The sequence below is a fragment of the Hylobates moloch genome, unplaced genomic scaffold (assembly GCF_009828535.3).
Source record: "Hylobates moloch isolate HMO894 unplaced genomic scaffold, HMol_V3 SCAFFOLD_6, whole genome shotgun sequence".
Lineage (NCBI taxonomy): Eukaryota > Metazoa > Chordata > Mammalia > Primates > Hylobatidae > Hylobates > Hylobates moloch.
This window is the reverse complement of record NW_026652281.1, coordinates 40,299,429-40,319,330: the sequence shown is the minus strand read 5'-3', so window position 1 is coordinate 40,319,330 and position 19,902 is coordinate 40,299,429. Positions and strand designations below refer to the sequence as shown.

Genomic DNA, 19,902 nt, shown 5'->3' with positions numbered 1-19,902 from the left:
ATAAACTCTTACATCCAGAGTTCTGAGGACAAAATGACTGTTAACTATTTATGAACCTGAATAAAATGTGACAGTATTTCAAATATCAAAGGTTCAGACACTGAAATCTAGTAGTGGTCAAATATTTGCTCTTAATGTAAAGGAAAACAATATAACTGAAGTTTTTAGAAACTGTCAATTGTCAATTTATCAACACAGGAAGCTAACAAAAGACAAAAATATCATCCTTCTGGACTTCAGTCACATACTCTAAAGATGAAAGGGCAGGGAAAAAGAACCATATACACAAAAACCCCAATGAGATTGTCTCTTTAAATTTTCTTTCGATTGACTTGATTAGAAAGGGTTACCTTAAAAGAAAACATAGTAGTAAGTATTTATGTGAAGAGTTAATTCAAATTTATTCAAAATTACTTAGTGAGGTAACTTCCCAAATTTTACCATAAGGAGACCTGCTATGTGCCAAGCTCAGTACTATGCACTTTATATCCACCATTATATTTTACAAATGATCTAATTGAAGTTACAATTAGAAGCTTGAGAAATGTAGTTTGATGACTTGTAAGGCCTGACCTACAGTGCTATTGGAAATTGCTTATTAGTAGCATTTCCAAATATATAGTGATAACAAAGTCAGAATGAGTACATTTTAATATTTTATTCAACAGAACTTCTAGGTAATTAAGGTAAAAAAAAAAAATAAATAAACACCTAAATTGCCCAAGAACTAGGAAATGAAAATCTCTGTGCTCCAGTTAAGCTTCCACTCTGACTTCTAATTCACTGTACATCAAAGAAAATCAACTTGCCCTGACACATAAGGACTATTCCCTTCAGTGATCAGGCAGGTGTTGAGGCCAGAAAGAGAGCCTATTTTCCACAGCCCTTTACCTTGTTTGATCACTGGTTACTTTTGATCTGACACTGCCCTCTCTCTAGTAATGACTTCCCCCTCATAGACCCTACCTCACATCTGTCAGAAAGAATAAAGGGCATCAAACTGAGACCTGACAACGCCTATGGGCCATGCGATGTGCTGCCAACAGAACGTTCCCCAGCTCCCACAATTTTCAATTCAGTTTCTTTTGTTCTGGTAGGTAGAGAGTTAGGGTACCAATGACAGCAGAAAGGATTATGACCAACTGTGAAACCAAGCCTTCTTGAATGTGTATCTTTTATCTTTGCTTCTTCATCTTCTTAAATGCTGCAAACTTTATGGTGGTTACTATAAAATACATATTCAACAAGTGCAATAGAAAGTTTGTTTAAAATCCTTTTCCAGGAGAAAACAAAGGACACAATATATTGTAATTCAACTATAAAGCTTTAAGGAAAAAATTTCAAACCCATGGTGTGAGATTAGTAAAGGCCAGCTGTCAAAGAGCACGTTAATAGTAAATGAAACCACCGAAGTTTTATGCGGACCACTACTTAGTGGGTACTGCCATTCACTGTCTAAAAATGGAAAAGTCCCCTAAAACAACGTACATATTCACAAGAAGTAATCATTTCAATTGTTAAATTACAAATTCTACACTATCAGTGTGAGAATAAGGTAAAATGGAAAATAAATTCCACTAGTCTTGTTTAAATAATGTGGTGAATATATACAACCTTTTTCTTAAGGCATTGATAGTACTAGTTTTTAAATGTTAGAAATTAGAAAAATCAGATCAAATATTTTGATATCATTTTACTCATAATTTTTCCACTATCATTAAAACATTTTGAGTTCTTGAATATAAAAACACACAGACACAACAATATATGGCTCATTATCAGGCATGCAATAAAGAGATTTGCCAAAAAGCAGGCTTAGAGGATAGCATGACTTTTAAGGTTAAGACAGTGTCTTTAAAAAAAAAAAAAAAATAGAGTTTTTTTTAAATTTTGAAAAGTAGGACCAGAAGAGGAAACTGCATGATTATGTTACAAGCAAATTTAATGTAAATATAGCATTATAATGCATAACAACAAATAACCTTAGACATGTACTAATATAGAAGCTCAGAGATGGAGGGTAAGCACTAAGGTGATTACAAGTTGATTCCAATAACTGGAAGTTCATTTCTGCAACAGCTGAGATCAGGTATGCCTTAACAGAAAGGGGGGAGGTACCCATGTCTAAAGAATTAACCTGTGACACTAGGCAAATGCACACACTAGACTGAAAATGATTTACCACGATTGAAGATCAGATGTGAAATTCCTCCTATTATTATGTTGATCAGGAATTAGCATAATTATATTCTAAAAAAACACTGTTTTTGACTGTAATCTAAAAACATGATAATATAAAGTATATTAGAAAAATGTAATTGTTTTAAATATATTTTAATATATTCTTATACACTTGGACTAACTTTATAGCAGAAAACCAGAGGGGTATACCAGAAAAAGATATTACTTCTAGAGGGGAAAAGAAACACAATTTAATCCAAGGATAAACAATAGTTTGGCAGAACCAACACTTGCCCAATTTTTTCCCTCTCAAGTTGCCCAAATGTCACTTAATCCTCCAAGAAAATGAAAAAACAAACTGCATTGCTGTAACAAAATATCTATCCTTATTCTTGGACATTCTTTTCCCGTTTTTTATTCTACAAAATTGTTAGAACATATTAAAAAATATATATATGGGAAGAATTTATGAAATTAAAAACTAAAAATTTTATATAAAGCATTTTTTAAAAAACACTTGCCAGTGTAACTTCTGCATGGTATATTACTCTCAAAGCATGCAATGCCAGTATTCTGAACTAAATTTAATGCCAGATCTGCCTGACACATTTTATTGGTACCAAGCAGCAAATATCTATCAAATATTATATTTAATATCTACCTCTAATTGCAACAATAAAGTCAAGCTCTTCTGAACAAACTCAACCAGAGAAGCAACTAGTTAACTTTCATCTTTTCAAGAATCAAGTAATTAAAGTATGACAAAAGAAAAGAGACCACACTTCTTAGCAGTCTTGAGAGATTTTTGTTAGCGTTGCCTGAAACAGAAGGATGAAATACTGAAACAAACCAAATATCTTCAATGAGATGTGCAACCATGTGAATGAAAATATATAATAGGTAATCTGTAATAAAATATATAATAGGTAATTTGTAATAAAATAATAAAAATAATTCAGTAAATAAAAATGTTTAAAGACATTAAGTTTCAAAATCCGCTTTTAAGAAATCATTTCCTAAAATCTACCTAATTCTTAAAAACAACACACTTATTTGGGATTTCACCTCTTCAAACTATCATTGCCATTCTTCTTGTATGAATGTTAATGAAGAATCACTTGATATTGTTATAGAATAAATTATATTTCACCAATTCAGTAAATAAAAATTGAATTTTACATCCTAAAGGCTATACTTTTATGTACATATTAAAGTATAAATGGTTATGTTTAAAGTTACTGACATGTGTCTCATTTAAAATGTGATTTTAAAAGAAACTCTTTGTTCCTTATCTCAAAAAGAATTTTTGGCCGGGCATGGTGGCTCACGCCTGTAATCCCAGCACTCTGGGAGGCCGAGGCAGGTGGATCACAAGGTCAAGAGATCAAGACCATCCTGGCCAACATGGTGAAACCCCGTCTCTACTAAAAATACAAAAATTAGCTAGGTGTGGTGGTGCACGCCTGTAGTCCCAGCTACTCGGGAGGCTGAGGCAGGACAATCACTTGAACCTGGGAGGCAAAGGTTGCCATGAGCCAAGATAGTGTCACTGCACTCCAGCCTGGGCGACAGAGTGAGACTTCATCTCAAAAAAAAAAAAAAAAAAAAAAAGAATTTTCCCAGAACTAAACCAAAAGGACTTAAGTATATAAATGGTTCATCTTCACTGGCAGTTCCTTTCAGAAAATTTACAATTCATACACTTAAAAAAATTTTATTTTTAAGAAGTTCTAACAACTATCCATTTAATCAAAACACTGAAGAATATACAGGTTTCTTTAACCTGTATGCAAACAATCTCATTCTTATTCTAAGGAGTTACATTGGGAGACATTACCGAACTAAAACTCTCAAACCTACAACAAATTTTCAATGGATTAGTAAGAACTAACTAAATACAAGAAGCTGACAGAATATAGGAAAGTGAAAAATGTGAGGTAATTCTCAAAGAGTCTTTGCGAAAAGTAATATTCAGCTGAGCTTGAAGATAGTAATGAACACATTCTGGAAGAAAGAAGAAGAAATGAATGATAAATGGACAAGTACAGGAAGTAAAAAAAAAAAGGTAATAAGACAGAAACTAGTAACTGAAGAAATCTTTGAAATGAGCCACTACATATTTCTGAAATGATAAAAACAGTATTTTGGAAAGAGCACTCCTGGACTGTAGATATGATTAGTAAGAGTCGACCTTTAGAAACATCATGAGTGAATTCAGTGGAATATATACAATGTATCTTTAACCTTTCACACTTTATTCCATTAAATTCTTCACACAAAAAAGCTTAAAACAATGAAAAACTATAGAATGTATACTAGATTACATGATGAAACTGCTTACAATTATATATGATAAACAGGGATTTATCAGTATAGTAATAGAATAAGAGTATATGTGTATATTTTAAATTGTGTCCTGCAACAATTTAAAATGTATGAAATAGCAAGCTACAAAATTATCTTCAAATACTTAGAATAAATATTAACCTACTAAAAAGATATAGAAATTTTATCATGTTCTCAGAGGAGTTAGAATGAAAAGCTAGCAGAACATGATGCAAATAATTTTATAACCTCTAGGCATTCACTTGGACATTTAAACAGTAACGAATATAAATATATGCCTTCTTCTTTAGATTCTCAAAGATATACAGTAAAAACGAAAATAAAAGAAAATCACCCAACTGTAGTTCAATAAGAAGGACTCGGATTTACAACCACTTTTCTTTGTATTACAGAGTCTCAATATATTTATTTATATGTCTTATTAAAGTGAATAATAACCATCTAGATTTTATGCTCCAATCGAAAATAGCCAATAAAGATCTGGTAACAGACACTACAAATTTTTTACCCCCAAACTCTCCTCAAGTAACTTGAGTACTTCTACTATCATACTTTAGAAACCAAAAATAATGAAATATGGCAGCCACTAAAGAAAACTACTATACTGATATAGTCTGCAACCTAGATGTGGCTACAACTAAGATGCAACAGAAGAAGGGTTGGGAAAAAAAAAGTAAGTATCGAAACAGTATGGACTTATCTGGCTTTTAAATTTCTTGGCTAGTAAAATCTAGATGATATAGTCAACAACAACAACAAAAAGAATCCATCCCAAAACTCACATGACTATTCATCCTTCTACTGCCTATCAGGTAACTTTATGTTCAAACCTTTGTAAATAATTTCAAGGGGCCGGGCGCGGTGGCTCACGCTTGTAATCCCAGCATTTTGGGAGGCCGAGGCGGGCGGATCACGAGGTCAGGAGATCGAGACCATGGTGAAACCCCGTCCCTACTAAAAATACAAAAAAAATTAGCCGGACGTGGTGGCGGGCTCCTGTAGTCCCAGCTACTCAGAGAGGCTGAGGCAGGAGAATGGCGTCAACCCGGGAGGCGGAGCTTGCAGTGAGCCAAGATTGCGCCACTGCACTCCAGCCTGGGCGACAGAGCGAGACTCCGTCTCAAAAAAAAAAATTTAAAAAAAAAAATTTAAAAAAGAAAGGCAAATCTTTATTTAAAAAAGAAAGAAAGAAAAAAAGCTAATTCTCCAATTCTCCTTCCTTTAAGCTTAGTCACTGAAATAACTGGGATTAAGTCTTGGATATCCTAAAACCCTAGAACCTCATTACTGTGGATAAAAACATAAGCCAAAACTTCTTCCTAGATCCAATAATACATTTCATTTGTTGACTGACAGGCTAGAAAGGTAGTTCAGGAACATATCCTCATAGATGATAGGCTTAATGTACTACTAGCATGCCACTGCCATCTAGTCTTATAAAATTTCTATTTGCTAAGCCTAATAACTCAAGTCTTTATCTCAACCCACTATCTCCCGTTGCCAACACTTGAGCACAAAGCCCAAGACTGCACTTCCACACTTGTATCTTAGAGATAATTTGTTTTGCTTCAAATCTCTGATTTTAACAGGTAGTCAAAAAAGAAAGCAAATAAAAATTAGATTTTTATTAAAAAAAAACAGGACTTAAACTACAGACCACGTATGTGGGGAAAAAAGCACTAGCCAAAGAATTACACCAAAAATAATCTACCAACTATAAATTTTAAATCCAAAAGAAGCACTCTAAAATTTGATCCAGAAAAAAAAAAATATATTTTTAAAGAATACTTAAATACTATTTGGAATTTCCTATTTTTAACCATAACAAATTCTGCATTTATCCACACTGGGATATCTTTATCACAGTTTTTAATACTAAGCTAGCTTCCTCCTGAGATCCTGTTTGCATTTGGTCATCTCCTATCATCAGCCGATGAGTCTCCAGAGTTTGTGAACTAATTTTAATATTACTAAACTAATATAATTAAGCAGGTAAATCTGCTGGGTAAAAAATAATGCATTCCAAAGAAAAATTGTTTGGATATCATCCAAGTCACTGCCTGTCTTCCATATGACACTGGCACACAGGGAAAGAAAAAATACACATTCATTCTTTATTGCCTTCTATGCCTTCAAATGATAGAATATAATCCACTTATGTTCCTGCCAAGCTATGTGATAAAAAAAAAAAAAAAAACCTTAAGAGAAAGATACCAATAGACTAAAAAGAGAATAAGAGGATACGATCTAGCAAAGAATTTAGAATGAGTAAAAATGTATTTATTCTTCAGATTGAAATTATACTGTCAAAAAAACTTGTTTTAGGCCATGCATGGTGGCTGATGCCTACAATCCCAGCAATTCGGGAGGCCAAGGCAGGAGAATCACTTGAGCCCAGGAGTTTGAGACCAGCCTGGGCAATATAGTGAGACCCTGTCTCTACTTAAAAAAAAAACAAAAACTTGTTTTAAATTAAGTTGGATCTTTCAAATACCACTTTAACAAAATAAAACTGATTTTATTAACAGTAAGAATGTACAAGTCAACATAATTCTGACAAGAATTACATTCTAGTTGATCAGAACTGCATGTTGTTAAAGACAATTATCCCAAAAAATACCCCTTGAGTACATTAGCGACTTTGGCTGGATAAATTTGATACACAAAGAATGGCACCATTAATGTGCTAACTAGGTCAAAACAATTTACTTACTTTAGAAGTGAAAAGCATTTGACTCTTTAAGCTATTTTAAGCTTTTATTTAATAAAATACGTCACCAAAATATTTGAAGTGATACATGTTTTAAAGCATGCTCAATGCAGTAGTAACCCATCTGTCTCTAACCCAACATTTATTGAATGTCTATTATATTCCAACACTAGGAGGGATGAATAAAAAGATGAGTACATACTCCCGGCCCTCAAAAGAGTTGACACTCCATCAGCAAGATACATCTCTAAATCATGATTTCAATTACCAGTAGAGAGTGATTTGACATGATATAGAAAAATTTGAAAATGTACATATCTTAGTACCATATTATATATACTTCTAGTATATGCCCTAGAGAAACTCTTGAAGATGAGCACAAGAGATTTATACAATAATTTTATTGCAATACTGCCTCTGATAGTAAAACAGTAGAAGCAATGTAAGTGTCCTTCAATAGGGAATGAATAACCCAGAAATTTATACATATAATAGAATACTAACAATGAAAAAGAATGAATTATATTAATTATGGCTAGATCTCAAAAATAAAAGTAAACATGCAAATTGTAGACTCATATATACTTTGTGAGACCAGATATTTAACCATATGTCACTAGATATAAATTACATGTGACCACAAACTAAATAATACCATGTCATGGGTATCTACATACATATTAAAATATTTTTTAAAGCATTTTAGATCATCATAGCAGTTGCTCAGGAAGGGAACAGTGGGACAATAGTACGAATGTAAGACAACAGAGACTTGAAGTTTATTTGCTTTATTAATTCAAGCAGCAGCAGCAAATTTAATAAAATGTTAACAACTGTCAATTTATGGGTGATAGGCATATAGCTGTTATTACTCCTTTTTGTATTCTATATTTTTCTTAATTTCTCAAAATAGAAAAATAAAACAAGAATTAAAATCTGATCACATTTCACACTGCTAAAATCTCATGCTATAGTTCTTATTACCTAGAGACTTTCAAATTTCACAGCATGACACTGAAAAAAATTTAACAACCTGGTCCCTTCTTTCTTTTCCAGACCAAATATGAATACCTCCCTACTACCTAGTACCTAGTGGCACTGTTAACACTGACCACTTATTAAGCATTCCCCATATTTTTCTGATGTTTTATCTTTGTTAATGTTCTTTTCCATTACTGCAATTACCTTACCCTAAAATATGTCTGCTTGCATATTCATCACATCACTATATGTAATTCAAAACTCAGTTCAAACGTCACTTACTATTTATAGGATTTTCAGATTCCTTCCTTATCCCTCACATAAGAATAATTATTTTTGCAACTGGTGTTTCTATAGCACTATCATGAGACCAGGATCTTCTCTCTTTGGCAGTATAACTCTTGTTTAATTCTTCAACACCTCTCACAGTGCCTGGCACATAGTAACTGTTCAAATGTTAATGGGACTGAACGAACATCTGAAACAAGTGTTAAGGAACAGAGTACAGAGTTATCAGTTCATGAATTCATTAAAATTGCCATTAAACCTTCTTGACAAAAATCAAATGGTACTAGCTTCTGAATTTAAATATCACAAAAATATAAAACACTGTGTTTGTAATACAGAGAAACTTTGTATAAAATACCGCAATTCTTTTATTAATTATATTCATATTCAAATAGGATTAAGATTAACACTAAATACTAGCTTTCCTCTTTGATAATTTCAGGAATTTTCCTAGAAAAATTTTTAAATACACTTCTGCTGGTACTTGCAGCTTCTCCTGAAATCAATTATCATCCTAAAAACGATTTTCTACTCATGCTAATAATTAACTTCTTCCTTTGAAGTCTCACAGCACTGGTCCATAAGTGTTTTAAAGGGAGATAATGTCTTTTGGAAGTTGCTACTTGGTTCAAAGGTGTGTAGATTAGCAGTACAGGTAACGTATCCATGCAATCTAAAGGGCTAGAGAAGAAAAGTTTGGGAATCTTAACAGATCTGGGTTAGAATTTTGACTTTGACACCTACCTGTTGTTAACTTCCTTATGCCTCAATTACCTCACTGGTAAAATTGGATAAAAATAGCTACCTCACATGGAAGTTATGAGGATTAATTATATAAAACAGCATAGTACCTAGTATATTAAAAATACACAATAAAAGATAACATGTATTAAATATTTTCTATTACCAACAAATGACAGCAAAATCCTGAGATGTAGTTGCTACAGTCTGAAGGTTTGTGTACCCCTAAAACCCATATGTTGAAATCCTAACCTCCAAGATGATAGTATTAGGAAGTGGGATCTTTGGGGAGTGATTAAATCATGAGGGCAGAGCCCTAATAAATGGGATTAGTACCTTTATAAAATAGACCACAGGGAGCTTGCTTGCCTTTCTACCATGTGAGGACACACGGAGAAGGTGTCTATAAACTAGAAAGCAAGCCCTCACCAAACACCAAACCTGTCAGTGCCTTAATCTTGGACTTGTCAGCCTCCAGATCTGTGACAAACACATATCTGTTGTTTGTAAGTTATCCAGTTTATAGTATTTTGGTACAGCAACCCAAATGGACAAAGACAACAATAAGATGAGGTTCAATACCTTTAGGTCACCTCTTTAGAACGCCACATTCAAATATTACTGTTCACTGGAAACTACCATTCTGGGTTTAAGTAAATGCCCCATCCATTAAGAGGGGAAAGAACACTGAAGGCGAGTATGTACTCTGGATGATTTTGGAGGCTAAAATGAGTACTTAACCCTTTTGTACGAAATCCCTCAAAAATGTAAGTTATTTATGTCTGGTATTACAATTAAACTCACTTCACCAGGAGTATTTGAGAAACAAGACATCAAGAGTATAGGAGGGGAACTAGGGGTGCGGACAACAAATCTCCTTAATATATTAACTCATATATAAACCCATTAATTTATTAACTCTATGGTGAACAGTAAGAGTCAGGAAATGGAAGCTTTCACATAATGCTGAATTAACTACTGCTATTTAAACTCTGACACAAATGTTTATCTTATATACTACTCTAGCTGATTATCAACATGGCTACCAATTTTTTCACCTAACTGCTACAACAGCCTCAAATCACAGCAAAGAGAAAAAAAAATTAAACTGTCAGTGGCTAACAGGTAAAATCAGACTAGGTGATACTAGACATTGATACAACCCAATTCAAATTAGTAAACTGCAGAAAGCAAATAATAGGCTTCACTATCCTCTCCTGATAGGAGAGGAAAAAAACCTTTATTGAAGCCTTCTTGTGTTTTGTGGCAATGAAACTCATTTGGTGCTTCACCTCTTAATCTCACTTGGTCTAATCTCTTAAGAACATTTACGAAGTAGTATTCTATCCTTTCTGCAAGGAAGGAAAACAAAGTGCAAAAATTAAGATAACTAAAGCAAGTCACATGAGTAAGAAACAGCAGGATCAAGGTTTTAACTGAGTTCAGGGCAACTCAAAAATGGCGTTTGCCTCCATCTCCCCTTAAAATGCTTTCAGCCTAGGGGGTCGAGGGGGAAAGCCTGGAGAGGTGAATTCGATCCTGCATCATTCATGTAAGCCTCCAAAGGATGAAATTTAAAACAAGATTGTTACAGCAGCAGCCAAAGGACTCTAAGAGAAGTCACAGAATTATAAAACTAGTAAAATATCAACTAAGAGATTGAAAAGTATACAGTCACAATTAACTTCCAGGAAATCAACTTTCAATTAGGAAACTTTAATCATTTCCCTATAACTTGCTGAAATCTATTCATAGTGTTACTATTTTCTGGACAATTGGGTAATCTATAATAGGTTACAGCCTAATTATTCAGAGTAGAAAACGTAAAAAATAGACCAAACACACACATAACACATACAGATCTACATCAAAAATGCTCTGACATAGGACATAGCACAGAAGCTATTTTTGGAATAACTCATAAAATTCCAGTATTTTAAAACACTGGTCTATATAACAAATGGCAGGTAATCTATCTGACCTCATCGTTTTACAATGGAATAAAAAGCCACCCAAAGAGGTTCTCTGTCCAAAAAGTAGAGATGCAGAATCTGGTACAGGGAAATTAAAGAAGCAGAGGAAATATACTTAACTGAGGTTTCTAGATAATTAATAACTATATGCTCAAACTAAGTATGACTTAAAAATAGCTTTGTGGCATGCACTATACAGAAGTGATATAAAACCTATCACTAGAAGAGACAGACACATACAATATGCTAGACCCTCACTACAGTTGTACTCCTCAAATCTATTTGTACAGTCGACACAAGAGTTTTAAGCAAATGCAAACTATACCTATGTAGGTACATGACACTTGTCTCACTCAAAAGTAATAACTGAAACAGAACTCAAAGAATTCTCTTTTGGGAAAATTCTACATCTAAGGCCGGGCACGGTGGCTCACACCTGTAATCCCAGCACTTTGGGAGGCCAAGGTGGGCGGATCATGAGGTCAGGAGTTTGAGACCAGCCTGACCAACATGGTGAAACTCCATCTCTACTAAAAATACAAAAAAAATTAGCTGAGCATGGTGGCTTGCACCTGTAATCCTAGCTACTCATGAGGCTGAGGCAGGAGAATTGCTTGAACCTGGGAAGTGGAAGTTGCAGTGAGCTGAGATCGCGCCATTGCACTCCAGCCTGGGCTACAGAGCAAAACTCCATCTCAAAAAGAAAAAAAAAAAAGAAAAAAAAAATTCTACATCTAAGTCCTCAGTTCTCTGCTTCACTATAACTCATTTAAGGCAAATCATTGTTCTCACTTTCCACATGAAAAAAACTTCTCCCTCATAAACACAGGAATCCTTCCCCTTTTCTAAAGTTTATCTTACTTAAACCACTGCCACAAATAAAAATGTTCTACTATCTTACTACTTTGTGTAAAATGGTAAGTTCATCCTGTAGCATTCTAGATACAATTATTTTAAATAACTTAAGAAGAAATTTTCCCATTAAGGTCACATAAAGAACAAAAATGTAAAATAAACCATAACATCAGCAGAAACCATCAGCAGAAACTTATAGAGGCATTACATTCTTATAGTTACATCAAGGACACAAAAGCTATGTCACAGAAATATACAAAGACAATGCTGCCATCTAAAGGCCAAGATATAATATGAAAAGATGTATGTATACTCAAATACTACCAAAATAGCTTGATATTTTAAGTCAGCAAAGTTTATACGAAAACTATGCTATGATTATTTTTAGACTCTGCAATTAAGCTATAATACTCTTTTTGAGAATATTCAGTTTATTAAGAGAATTAGCAAAATAATTTGATTATCAGTATTTGTCAAAGCATAGTTGAAATTCTTTTGGCATTCTTTCTGATAGTGTTCTGTGTACATACCTGTATTAGTTGCTAACTTAAAATATTTGTTGTTACATTACTAAGAATAGGTGTCAAAGTAAAAACATCCTAATTACTTAAAACTGTGGCTTCGCAAGTATTTAAATATTTCTCCTTATTTCATAAATTTTAAAAATACAAACTTCCTACAGGAGGTTAGTTATCAGTATCTCAATTATCCAATAAAGAGTTCAAATTATTCTAAATTTCCTTTTGTAATAAACTTAAATGGGTAGAACTGTAGTGAATTAGCCTTTAAGACTTAGCAAAATTACCTCAAATTTCCAATGAAATGAAAATGTTAAATAAAAAAAATATAAAACTGATTCCCTTAGCATTTACGTATATAACATATTTTTAATGTACTAAAATATTAGGAAAAAACTAATGTGAACATAACAAAAACCTTAAAAACATAAACAGTTGCTTTCTTTGGGAAACCATTGGCTAAAAATTGTTTGTTGTGCCAATAAAACTATTTCATGTTTACTCAACAAGAAAAATAAAAGTCAACAAATATCCTATTGCTTGAGAAATAGAAAACTTCTAAATTAAGATCACCATCCTTTAATTTACTTTGGATGTAAAGTGAAAACCAAAAGTTAGGTAACAAATACAGTTGTGATGCCATAAAAACTACTATGTTTTACATATCTCCTGTAAGTCAGAATTCATACTAGACAACTTAAAGATACGGTGTCATTTAATCCTCAAAACTATAACTAGCAAACAGACAGATATCAATAACCTCATTTACAAATGAGGTGTAAAGAACTCAAGTAACTTTCCCGGGATCACAATGCAAGTGAGTGGATACCAATATTCAAAAATTCAGTCTAACACAGACCTAACTTCTCTTTACAAAATCCTACTGTCTCAAGAATGACTATTACATAAAAATTATTAAATGTTATGAACTCCAAGGGGCAATAAAAAGATCTCTTCATTTTTGAAATATAACTAAAAAAGCAAGTCTTGTTTGCGGTATACTACACATTCAGGACTACCCTGACAACATTTTCAAATACAGACATGCATTGCTTAATGACAGGAAAATGTTATGAGAAATGTGTCATTAGGTAATTTTGTCTTTATGTGAACGTCATAGAATGTACTTACAAAAACCTAGAGCACACAGAAAGCCCTGGGCCATATGGTATAGCTTTTACTGCCCCTAAGCTGCAAAGCTGAACAGCATGTCACTGTACTGAATACTGCAGGCAACTGTAATACAATGGTATTTCTGTATCTAAACATAGAAAAGGCAAAAATACAGTATAATAATCTTACAGGACCACTACTGTATATGCTATCCACTGTTAACCCAAACATTGTTATATGGACTATGACTGTATGTACGCTGTTTTTCAATTTTAAGAACTCCTACTGGTGCATCCTAGTGACAAGTTTTTTTTTTAACTGATATGATGTACCTATCATATAAAAACATAAATGCTTTGCAATATTATTCAGCCATAAAACATAATAAAGCTCTGATACATGATAAACACGAATGAGCCTTGAAAACATCATGCTAAGTGAGACACCAGAAACAAAAGACCACGTATCATGTGATTCCATTTATACAAAATATCTAGAATAGGAAAACCCATAGAGATAGAAAGCAGATTACCAGTTGCCAGGCACTAGAAGAAGGGTAAAATGGGGAGGGATAGCTAATGGGCACAGGATTTTTTTAGGGGTAATGAAAATATTCAAAAATCAGACATTGGTAATGACTGCACAACATGGTAAATATACTAAAAACCGTTGAGTTGCACACTTTAAAGAGGTGAAATGTGTTTTATGTGAATTATCTCTCAAAAAAATTGTAAGATTTTTAAGCATAATACATTAAATGTGTCTGCATTACCCATGTATCTGCTTAAAATATAAAATCTATGTAATTGCCCGTATTATATGCTCTAACTTATTGAATCTCATTTTTTATCATACTAAGTAAAAGGCTCTATTTTACAAGAGTACATTTTTCTGGACAATAAAAAAAATTCTGTCTAGAATTATTATAATCTCTAGAGATATCAGAAAGAACTACACAACCATAGACTTATGTTTGGCAAACAAATTTGATTTTTCCAATTTACCAGTATCAGTTCACTGTCCACATTTAGAAAAGATGCATTAGCACATGCTAATGAGGGATTTTTAACATGCAAGTACCACACACAAACACCATCTATTCAGTTAAAAGATCGATTTATGAAATCATCGCTTTAAAAGGATTTTTACTTTTAAAAGTAGTATTTGAACCATCACAAGAAAATAGGCAGAAAAAAATTATAAATAAACTTGAAAGAATTCGAAGGTTAGGAACAAAATGAACAATACGAGGATGATAACAAGTACTTACTAATTTGTTTTCCTGCATGTATATCCTTTGTAATTTCAGACAGCCCTTAGCTATGACGATCATGCCTTCATCTGAGATCTTGTAACACTGGCCGAAATGAATATCTTTGAGTTCTCTGCATTTTGAGCCCAGCTGTAAACAAACGGATTTAGCTGAATGCTCAAAAAATAACAAAGGCAACATATTTCAAGTGAGATTTTCATATAATTTTCTGAAAATACCCATGTGAGAGTTAAATATTTATGTTACTTGTAAAATAAGATAGAATGTAAGCAATCCATAACTTAAAACAGTACTGTATAAACATTTTTAACCTTCTAATTTACCTCCCTGTTGCAACCAACTCATATTACAAGCCCACCCAGGTATGTACATGCCTTAACAGTTCAAAATTATATATCTATTACTCCAGTATTTTTTTTTTTAAAGACAGGGTCTGTGTCGCCCAGGCTAGAGTGCAGTGGCTCAATCATGGCTCACTGCAGCCTCTACTTCCTGGGCTAAAGAGATCCTCTTACCTCAGCCTCCTGAGTAGCTGGGAGTACAGGTGTGTGCCACCACACTTGGCTACTTTTTAAATTTTGTTGTAGAGCTAGGGTCTCGCTATGTTGCCCAGACTAGTCTGAAATTCCTGGCCTCGAGCAATCCTCCCACCTCAGCCTCCCAAAGTGCTGGGATTACAGGTGTGAGCCACTGCACCCAGCCTCTCGAGTCTTAATAATGAGGAAAAAAATATAATGTTTAAAGGAATAAATTATGGTGTATTCATACAACTGAATATTATGCAACCACTACAATTGGAACAAACATTTGACAAAAATGTATGTAAGCTTTTATAGTATAATCCAATTTTATAAAGAAATTATGCATATTTAAATGCATACATATGTATTTGTGAACAGAAAAGGGACTGAAATACATACTAAGGTGTTCACAGTGGTTAATTCTGATTAGTGCATGAGTGAGTTTTTATTCCCTTCTGCCTATGAATCTTCTCTAATTTTTTTAATAAACATTGCTTTTGTAAGAAAAAAAAACTTCCAAGTTCTGTCTCAAGTAATGACATTAGAAATATATGTGAGTTCAGTTACTTTTCCAGGGGTGGTGATAGATATAAACTATATTATTATAATCTAGGCTGCATTACAACCAATGACATATTCCTATAGAAATGTAAACTCCATGAAGACAGCAGTTTGTCTATTTTGTTAAATAAGGTATCTCTGGTGCCTGGTATCTTACACTTGGTTGATTTGTTAAATGAATGAAAAGGCTGATCAGGATTACGCACTATAAAGAAGCTCATTTTAAATGGGCAAATACAAGAAACCATGATTTTGGCCTCATATACTACTAAGATCCAGTTAATTCAGGGGTTCTAACTCGCCCATGGAGAGAATTCAGGGGTTCCAGGAAAGCAGATGTTTTTAAAAGTACATGTTCATTTTTTATGTTATCCTCCAAATGAACTTTAGCCTTTCCTTATTATATGAAAAACACCGCAGTAGCTTAGCTATACCTGAGACTTTGCAAGCAATAGAAATCAAAGATTATTTCATATATATCCATGTGCCATGTTGATTTCCTGCACCCATTAGCTCGTCGTTTAGCATTAGGTATATCTCCTAATGCTGTCCCCGCCCCCCCCCACCCCCCACCCCACAACAGTACCCGGAATGTGATGTTCCCCTTCCTGTGTCCATGAGTTCTCATTGTTCAATTCCCACCTATGAGTGAGAACATGCGGTGTTTGGTTTTTTGTCACCTGCACATTGTGCACATGTACCCTAAAACCTAAAGTATAATAAAAAAATAATAATAATAAAAAAAAAAAAACAACTCTATAAACAGGGCAGAGTAGACCGTATTGCCCAAAAGGGAATTCTTGCTCTGTCTCATTGGTTATACATAAATCCTAAACCCCAGGCAACATTAGCAGGCTCTGGTGCTTCTAAATGTCTTTTTCAGAGACTCTAAAACACTCAATAAATGAGAAATGGGTCTTGTTCTTAAAAAAAAAAAAAAAAAAAGATTATTTCATGTATCACTGTTGCAGATACCTTGAAATATTTTTCATTAGTAGTCATCATGCTCATTAGATATCAGATTTTTATTGAATTCATTAAAAGAGGCATATATATTTCTATAACAAATGTTGAGGAAACTAAATCCAAAGCCAACAGTGGAAAAGCAAAGAAGTCTACTAAAGAACTCTCAACAGGCTCACATATGTCTGGCAGTAAGGCTGAGGTTGGGGCTAAAAATACTAGAATTCTTGAAAGTCTGTTTAAAAAGCAGTTAAATCCGCAGTGGCTCACGCTTGTAATCCCAGCACTTTGGGAGGCCGAGGCGGGCGGATCACGAGGTCAGGAGATCGAGACCACAGTGAAAGCCCGTCTCTACTAAAAATACAAAAAATTAGCCGGGCGTGGTGGCGGGCACCTGTAGTTCCAGCTACTCGGAGAGGCTGAGGCAGGAGAATGGCGTGAACCCGGGAGGCGGAGCTTGCAGTGAGTCGAGATTGCGCCACTGCACTCCAGCCTGGGCTACAGAGCAAGACTCCGTCTCAAAAAAAAAAAAAAAGGTAGTTAAATCCTCAGATCACCTCCCCATTACTGCACAGCCTGACCTTGCCCTTTTTTCCACAATGGCAAAAAAATGTATTTCTCTGGGGAGAGAAAACATAGGGTTTTTGGACAGGGTATACCACATATAGCTGAGAACCCAAGTACAACGCTGAAAATATGGGGATTTGTGAAAGTTTATACAGTGAAAATGGAGGAATTCAAAGAAACATTTCTATCCCATTTTCCAGAATGAAAGGATATCAATTTCCAGACTGAAAGGGCTTATCCACGTGTCCAGCATAAACGACAAAAATAGACACATGGCAATGCACATCATCATAAAGTTTCAGAAACAGGAGTTTAAAGAGATTCTACAGACTTAGAGAGATAAAACTCATAGAAAGGATTAGGATGAAAATGCATCAAACTTCTTAAGAAAACTAAAAGCAACAGTCCAATGCCATCAAATTCTGAAGATAAATTATTTCTAACCTAGAATTCTGTACTCGGGATTCAGACTATGAATTAAGTGTGAAAGCAGAATTAGAGATGTCTTCAGACATACAAGTTATCAAAAGATTTACCCCCCATATACACTTTATCAGGAAGGTATTGGAATCTGTGCTCTATAAAACACCAGAATACACCAAGGGAAAGAAAACATGACATCTGGGTAACAGAAGATCTAACCCAACAGCAAGAGAAAGAAAATCTTAAGGGTAATGGTGGTAAGATACTAAGATGACCACTAATGCAATCATACTTGTATACCAGAAGTCCAGACTAGACTATTCCCACGCAAATCTGCGGTAGGGCAGTAAATGTAATTAAGTATTCACATATAGACATACTAATGCAACTGGAGGAAAGCTTTGGTCTTCATTAGTGTTAAGAGTATAAAAACTAGGTAAAGACGTTTATTAATTCCAATGAAAACAAAATGCTTTAGAGAAAAAAGACAGGTACATAATTATAGAATGTAAATACTGAATACTTATTTAACAAAAATTAGAATTATGTTGGAAGGATGAGAGGATAAGACACAGGGAAGGAAGTATAAGTGAGCTAAATCCTTATCTTTGATACAAGTAATCAGCAATAAACAGTCAAAAGTGAGTTTTTTTAAAAAATACAAACAGACATGGCAGGGGAAAATGTTTTCTCATTCTGTAGGAAGCCCAACTAGTCTGATTCCCGGTCTCTCCACTGATTATTCTGTATTTAATAAACCGGGTATTTTCAGCTCGTACGTGTACTTCTTCCCCTTGTGAATAAACTGCACACAGGGAGCAAGCAATCTTTACTTCTCTATTTGGGGCCACTCTGCTGGTCAGCCTAGTCAATGACTAGTCAGTTAGCCAACTCCAGAGTCAGGCTAACAATCCCATTTAGCACTGTTTGTAAGCAACATTCTCCACCTTAGATTTTCTGAGTGCTAAAGCTGACATCTTGCTCCTTCATCACTATTTATTTGTCATACTTATCAATTTGATAACATCCTGAGCAGTGAATAGGAGGCCCCATGAGACCTCAACAGTTAGTACACGAGCTAGAAAAACGGAGAAATAAAAGAACAGAATCTACATATCAACAGAAGGCATAAGTGTGGTTTTTGGTAAAGTCTTAGACATCAAAGTGTGTGGACAAGTTGGTAGAACCTCAGGTTAAGACATGTAAATCACAGCGCCGCAGGCTGGGAAAATAATTTAAACTGACTACATGGTGTTTTGACATAGAAAAGTAGCTTTGGTGGCTTTATCTATAAAGAAACGACTTTTCATAGAGGCCACATGGATAACCACACAAAGATGAGAACCATGTGGATGGCATATGCAGAAATTACCAGCATGTGAGGTAAAGTCAGATATGGGGAACAGTGCCTCACAGGAGAAGCTATTATGATTTACTACTACTGAGTAAAACCATCACTTAATCTCACTGCAGAAACTGCTATTTAATCTCACTGCAGAAACTGATATTCTGTTTTAGACATCACTGGATATAACCGACAAGACTGGACCTAAATCAGTGCCTACCTGCACTACTCACCATTACGCCATCCACAAATGTCCTAAGTTCCAGACTATCCAAGCACTGTAAAGTCAATCATTATAACTGATATATTTACAATTTGGCTGATAGTCTTTAAAAATTTCTCAATGTTGTATTCATCTAAGACCCACAGAAAAACATTCAGAGGGCATCAACCAAACCCTACAAAAGCATCACCATTAGGATGCCTTAAATCTAGCACAATTAGTACTCTATCTAAAAACCATAGAAATAGAATACAATTCTTTTTTTTTTTTTTTTTTTGAGACGGAGTTTCGCTCTTTCGCCCAGGCTGGAGTGCAGTGGT

At 34.2% G+C, this 19,902-nt stretch overlaps 1 protein-coding gene across 5 annotated transcripts in view; it reads right to left on the bottom strand.

Moving 5' to 3' along the window:
• Nucleotides 1-19,902, bottom strand: part of FBXL17 (F-box and leucine rich repeat protein 17) — a 539,741-nt gene that overhangs the window by 490,483 nt on the left and 29,356 nt on the right. For all 5 annotated transcript variants that reach the window (XM_032156700.2, XM_058440651.1, XM_058440652.1 and 2 more), the window contains exon 4: nt 14,977-15,108. In XM_032156700.2, coding sequence (XP_032012591.1) covers nt 14,977-15,108 — 132 coding nt within the window. The remainder of the gene's footprint in view (nt 1-14,976; nt 15,109-19,902) is intronic.